Consider the following 7180-nt stretch of genomic DNA (forward strand, 5'->3'; position numbering starts at 1 on the left):
GTAAACTGAAGACACCATTACGCAGTAAATGAAGCCCTCCTCTGCGATCTTCAACTCACAACACAGCTAGTTGATTCAATTAATGTTCCTTCCCCCTCTGCTCTGGTGTCGACTGCAATTCAACTCGGAGCTTCCTTCCTTCAATGTTCCATGAAATTGGGCCAGATTGTTGTGTCACGTTAATTAATGTAATCCTCGTTGCATTGAAAGAGCTTCAAGTTAATAATTAGACCGTCTTGGTGACAAGATTTTATATGACATTTAGCTCAATAAATCTAATCTAATATTAAGAAAGGTGTGGACGCGATTTAGTAGAGTTGTTTTGCTACTGTTTTGCAAAACTTTATGTAGCGTTATAGGCGTTTCATATCACGCTATATTGTCTCTATGCATGTATAGCCTGCATACTGCAGATAATACATGTGTAAATGTGGCTCACATACCTTTCAAGTTTATAGAGAAAATATTCCAACAGAAATCAGGTTTTTAAAGATCACAGGATTTTTTTTTAATCTTTTATCTATGAACCAGTCACATCAACTCTGCCCTCATCTAACACTCAAATCTCATGAGCGACCTTTTCAGTAAATTTTCAGCGCCACCTGCTGGTGAGGACAGAAAATCGACACTATAGACCCTTTTCACATTTTCTGAGAAGCGGTATAGTTGGGTAAAATTATACAGGTGCTGGTCATATAATTAGAATATCATCAAAAAGTTGATTTATTTCACTAATTCCATTCAAAAAGTGAAACTTGTATATTATATTCATTCATTACACACAGACTGATATATTTCAAATGTTTATTTCTTTTAATTTTGATGATTATAACTGACAACTAAGGAAAATCCCAAATTCAGTATCTCAGAAAATTAGAATATTACTTATTACTTACACAGAAAGGATTTTTAGAAATCTTGGCCAACTGAAAAGTATGAACATGAAAAGTATGAGCATGTACAGCACTCAATACTTAGTTGGGGCTCCTTTTGCCTGAATTACTGCAGCAATGCGGCGTGGCATGGAGTCGATCAGTCTGTGGCACTGCTCAGGTGTTATAAGAGCCCAGTTTGCTCTGATAGTGGCCTTCAGCTCTTCTGCATTGTTGGGTCTGGCATATCGCATCTTCCTCTTCACAATACTCCATAGATTTTCTATGGGGTTAAGGTCAGGCGAGTTTGCTGGCCAATTAAGAACAGGGATACCATGGTCCTTGAACCAGGTACTGGTAGCTTTGGCACTGTGTGCAGGTGCCAAGTCCTGTTGGAAAATGAAATCTGCATCTCCATAAAGTTGGTCAGCAGCAGGAAGCATGAAGTGCTCTAAAACTTCCTGGTATATGGCTGCGTTGACCTTGGACCTCAGAAAACACAGTGGACCAACACCAGCAGATAACATAACACCCCAAACCATCACTGACTGTGGAAACTTTACACTGGACCTCAAGCAACGTGGATTGTGTGCCTCTCCTCTCTTCCTCCAGACTCTGGGACCCTGATTTCCAAAGGAAATGCAAAATTTACTTTCATCAGAGAACATAACTTTGGACCACTCAGCAGCAGTCCAGTCCTTTTTGTCTTTAGCCCAGGCGAGACGCTTCTGACGCTGTCTGTTGTTCAAGAGTGGCTTGACACAAGGAATGCGACAGCTGAAACCCATGTCTTGCATACATCTGTGTGTAGTGGTTCTTGAAGCACTGACTCCAGCTGCAGTCCACTCTTTGTGAATCTCCCCCACATTTTTGAATGGGTTTTGTTTCACAATCCTCTCCAGGGTGCGGTTATCCCTATTACTTGTACACTTTTTTCTACCACATCTTTTCCTTCCCTTCGCCTCGCTATTGATGTGCTTGGACACAGAGCTCTGTGAACAGCCAGCCTCTTTTGCAATGACCTTTTGTGTCTTGCCCTCCTTGTGCAAGGTGTCAATGGTCGTCTTTTGGACAACTGTCAAGTCAGCAGTCTTCCCCATGATTGTGTAGCCTACAGAACTAGACTGAGAGACCATTTAAAGGCCTTTGCAGGTGTTTTGAGTCAATTAGCTGATTAGAGTGTGGCACCAGGTGCCTTTTCACAATATTCTAATTTTCTGAGATACCGAATTTGGGATTTTCCTTAGTTGTCAGTTATAATCATCAAAATTAAAAGAAATAAACATTTGAAATATATCAGTCTGTGTCAGTCAGTTTCACTTTTTGAATGGAATTAGTGAAATAAATCAACTTTTTGATGATATTCTAATTATATGACCAGCACCTGTATAGCGGCGAATGAGAGAATACATTAAATATATTTTTTTTGTGTTTCCATTTGCTCAAATAGCAAAAGAAAAACTCCACAATAGTGTTTTCACAACTTTCAAAAAGAGAAAAAAAATAGAGAGCGATTGATAATGGCAGTCAGAAAAGAGAAAGATGTCATTTTTACCATCACTCCCATAGCCGCTGAATTAGAAACACCCTCACAGCAGCGTTAACTAGTTTTTTGTAATTTGATGCAAAGGTAATATAATACTAAGTATAGTGTTATAAATGTACATACGTTTTTAAAAAAAAATGAAAATATAAAAAACTTTTATTTACGATATTGATGACCGTTAAAATAATTGAAAAATGTTTATTTCGGTTGCACAACACATGAAAACGCGTCATCACAGTCTGTGAAAAGGGTCCATGTAAAGGGAATTATATTTCACATTGAAGTATTGTGTTTAATGTTGAATGATCAATTGAAATGTGAAACACCAGCAAAGTAACATTTCTGCATTAATAAACAATTTCTCATATTTGCAGTCTGAAGTTTTATATATATATATATATATATATATATTAATCTTTGTAGCTAAAACAGTGGAGTAGCACTAGCAACGCCAAGGTCATCGATTAGTTTGCCAGGAAATAACTGTTAAAAATGTATAGGCCCACCATTCACTGTAAGTCACTTTGGATAAAAGCGTTTGCCAAATGAATAAATTCAATGCCCATTACGAAATTTGATTTAATCTAAATATTTGACTGTAACAGATATGTGGTGTTTATATTAATGAGTCATTCCACCAAACCGGTATGATTTAGACTTACACATTTTTAGATTTTTTACCAAAATGTATTACTTTTCTGAACACCCCACAACACTAATGACATATTTAACTTCCAGAAAAAAACACATTTTCCCATCTTAGGCATCAAATCCCTATTATTATTGGTCATTGTTTTAAGTTATGGACACTATGGGAGCTCTCTGAATATTATTATAAAATGTATTTGGGATAAAATCAACATTTTTCTATTAATCAGATGTCCCTCACACTAATTCAGTAATTGCAAATATAAAAGTTACATAAAATCTCACACTTTTGCTATACTAAAGACTGAAATGGGCACTTTTTGTGACAGCAACCTCATCATTTTTTATCAAAGGCTTAACTTCAGAATTTGAACTAAAATCAGTATTCTTATGATCGCTCTGAACATTTCAGACAGAATTCAACTAACTTTAAATTACTTTTTCATAAACTTAACCAAAAAATAAATAAATAAATAAATAATAATAATAATATAATAATATTAATAATAAAAAATTTGAAGGTGTGACGGGGTTGTGATTTTTTGCCCAAATTGGCCACTGCTCTAAATATCTAGTGAATAAATGGAGAGCGCATGGCATGCATGATATTAAGAAATCATGAATAATGTTGAAATAAGAAAGATAATTTTCACAAGTAATAGTTTTCTATCTTTAATTGATGTAACGGGGTTGAGTCGTTAAGCTTGACAAACACAATTTCACAACATAATTTAGTTATAATTATTAAAGAAGGTGGTAACTTACCTGTGTCTGCTCACAATGTTGTTCAGAAGACTTCTATGATGTCACTTCCTATTAATGATGCCACATAAGTATCTGTTCATTCTTTTTATAGGGGGAGAATGGTTTGTGTAATGGGGTTGAGGGGTTACTGAGGTACGGAACTAAATGATGTAATTTTTATGAATAATCATGAATTTACTTAGAAAAAAAACATTACCAGCAAAAAAGCACAGATGGATATTTATGGGAATGGCAAAATTAATGGACTTTTTTCTCATTTTATTATTCATATCCCAAGTACACTTTCATAGAAGGCCTTGAGGCACATGACAAAATAGGTGGTGTCAACTGAAAAAAACAAAATTTCTAATACGAAGACAAAATGTCATGTTTTTAAACATTATTAAAGGAGACATTTCAATTAATACAAAAAGCCTTTAAAAATATATTTTGGTGACCCAATAGATAAAATACACTGAAAAAGGTCAGAGGGACTCAAATCGTACCGGTTTCGTGGAATGACTCATTCGGTGTCGCTTTAGTTGCGTATTGACCTTAAAATACTTGTTAAAATATTTCTTAACTAGTTTCCATGTTAAAGACAATATATTATACATTTTCTCACCTGAAGACAAAGAACCTCAAAAACACTGAAATCTACCAGCACTATATATAAAGTGTGTCGTCTCATTTTAAACGCTAGATGGCGGTCTTGTACCATTGAATGACCTGCACACAACATGGCCTTCATCTTGCACTACCGTCACTTTTATTAATTAAAAAAAACAAAAAAAACAAAAAAAACAAACAAACATCTTGTCTTACTGCTAACTTAACATTTTTTTTATTTTTCTATATTCTGTAGTGTTACACAAAGAATGAATGGTAATTAATACAACTTTAGTAAAATTGAACAGTGCTTCATCTACAATTCACTTTAACACATGCTAAGGAAAAAGGCCAAAGACAGACAACACACCCCAATAGACTGCTATCAAATTCAGAGCTTTATTAGACATTGTAGTAACATTGATAACTTTTTAGCTGCTTGTGAAACTGCTTGGGAAGAGAAGAGATCAGAACAAAAAGACAAACCAACGAATAAGGAAACAGAATGGAACAACAGTGAACGAGAACTTGAATGGTCAACTTTTTATGCAAGCTCCTCCTCTCCCTCTTCCTCGAACTCTCCCTCCTCTTCTGCAGTGGCATCTTGGTACTGCTGGTACTCTGACACCAAGTCATTCATGTTGCTCTCGGCCTCAGTGAACTCCATCTCATCCATCCCCTCACCCGTGTACCAATGCAAGAAGGCCTTGCGCCTGAACATGGCGGTGAACTGCTCAGAGATGCGCTTGAACAGCTCCTGGATGGCGGTGCTGTTGCCGATGAAAGTGGCTGCCATCTTGAGACCGCGAGGCGGGATGTCGCACACGGCGGTCTTGACATTGTTGGGGATCCACTCCACGAAATAGCTGCTGTTCTTGTTTTGGACATTCAGCATCTGCTCATCCACTTCCTTCATAGACATGCGGCCTCGGAAAACAGCAGCCACAGTGAGATAACGACCGTGGCGGGGGTCACAAGCAGCCATCATGTTTTTGGCATCGAACATCTGCTGTGTGAGCTCGGGAACCGTAAGAGCTCGGTATTGCTGACTCCCCCTGCTGGTGAGGGGGGCGAAGCCCGGCATGAAGAAATGCAGACGGGGGAAAGGCACCATATTGACGGCCAGTTTGCGCAGGTCAGCATTGAGCTGGCCGGGGAAGCGCAGGCAGGTGGTGACCCCGCTCATTGTGGCGGACACGAGGTGGTTGAGGTCGCCGTAGGTGGGCGTAGTGAGTTTGAGTGTACGGAAGCAAATGTCATACAGCGCCTCATTGTCAATGCAATAGGTTTCATCTGTGTTCTCCACCAGTTGATGGACGGACAGTGTGGCGTTGTAAGGCTCTACAACAGTGTCTGAGACTTTGGGTGAGGGCACCACGCTGAAAGTGTTCATGATGCGGTCTGGGTACTCCTCACGGATTTTGCTGATGAGGAGCGTGCCCATGCCTGACCCGGTGCCTCCTCCAAGGGAGTGGGTGAGCTGGAAGCCTTGCAGGCAGTCACAGCTTTCCGCCTCCTTACGGACCACATCAAGAACTGAGTCTACAAGCTCAGCACCTTCTGTGTAGTGACCCTTGGCCCAGTTATTTCCAGCACCACTCTGACCTATGATTGAAAAAAAGTTACAGATTATACAAGGCTCATTTTGTTCAAGATTCAACATTCAAAATTGCATATAAAACAGGCTTACCAAAGACAAAGTTATCTGGTCGGAAGACCTGCCCAAATGGTCCAGATCTCACCGAATCCATGGTTCCAGGCTCCAGGTCGACAAGAACAGCACGAGGTACATACTTTCCACCTGTCATAGTAAAGCACACATTTCCACTCTTAGTTAAGAATTCTTGCATGGCATTTGTTGCGTTTTATTATATTGCAAATGTAAACTGACCAGTGGCTTCATTGTAGTACACATTAATCCGCTCCAACTGCAGATCACTGTCTCCATGGTAAGTTCCTGTCGGGTCAATTCCGTGCTCATCACTAATCACCTCCCAAAACTGACCACACAGAAGAAAAGGAGTCAATATTAATAATTTTATCACCTTAAATGTAAGCGTGATATCGCAAATCTTCAAAAATCCTTTTAACGGTCTCTTTTAAAGTGTTGTCATGGCAACTTGCTAAACTACAAACAGGGCTTTAGAGGAAAAAAAACCCCAAAACTATAACGAATTAGATCGCTAGTTACTCATTTTATCCTGTTATTTTCCTCTAAAAAAGCACAGTTAAATAAAAATAGTCAGGTATAATTAGTTAAACACATAATTAGACAACATATAACGTTAAACTAATGTCCCTCGCGACTAGCCTGGACTGGTCTAATATCGTTATCAATACCCTTACTCACTTTGGCACCGATTTGGTTTCCACATTGACCAGCTTGCAGGTGAACAATTTCCCTCATGTTGAATCGTTATGGAAAAAAACACTTTTTTTATTCAAAAACAAATGCAATGAACTTTCTCCGACCGCGCGTCGTCGACACTCTGTAAAGCACAGCGAACGGTTTTCAGTTTTAAATAACGCCAACCTTAGCTTTCAAATACAGGTGGATGAACGAGACGTCAATCATTCTTTGCCCGCTTTTGATTGGCTGAGGAACACGAGCTCTCACTGAGCTTCTGCTTTTGATTGGATTGGAGATGTTGTAATCTGTTGCCAATGGTTACAACGCGGCTCACACAGAAACCGTTTTGTATTGGTGGTAACCGGAGACTCATAGACCTGCTTTTATCGTTGAATAGAATAGTTTTTTCAT

At 38.7% G+C, this 7180-nt stretch overlaps 1 protein-coding gene across 1 annotated transcript; it reads right to left on the bottom strand.

Moving 5' to 3' along the window:
• Window positions 1–4796: 4796 nt before the first annotated feature.
• Window positions 4797–6964, bottom strand: zgc:55461 (beta-tubulin family protein). The gene is made up of 4 exons (XM_051895190.1): window positions 6770–6964; window positions 6311–6419; window positions 6110–6220; window positions 4797–6024 (listed from the first exon to the last, which is right to left on the bottom strand). The coding sequence occupies exons 1-4, from the start codon at window positions 6824–6826 to the stop codon at window positions 4964–4966; spliced, it is 1338 nt and encodes a 445-aa protein (XP_051751150.1). The 5' UTR covers window positions 6827–6964; the 3' UTR covers window positions 4797–4963.
• Between the last annotated feature and the right edge of the window lie 216 nt (window positions 6965–7180).

Source organism: Ctenopharyngodon idella, chromosome 5, assembly GCF_019924925.1.
Source record: "Ctenopharyngodon idella isolate HZGC_01 chromosome 5, HZGC01, whole genome shotgun sequence".
Taxonomy (NCBI): Eukaryota; Metazoa; Chordata; class Actinopteri; order Cypriniformes; family Xenocyprididae; genus Ctenopharyngodon; species Ctenopharyngodon idella.

Bases quoted from the DNA above. Each gene is read 5' to 3' on its own strand.
- zgc:55461 (XM_051895190.1), bottom strand. From the start codon at position 6,826: ATGAGGGAAATTGTTCACCTGCAAGCTGGTCAATGTGGAAACCAAATC. The intron at 6,420-6,769 runs GTGAGTAAGGGT...CTGTGTGGTCAG, and splicing joins GAAACCAAATCGGTGCCAAA to TTTTGGGAGGTGATTAGTGA. The intron at 6,221-6,310 runs GTCAGTTTACAT...TTACTATGACAG, and splicing joins GTACTACAATGAAGCCACTG to GTGGAAAGTATGTACCTCGT.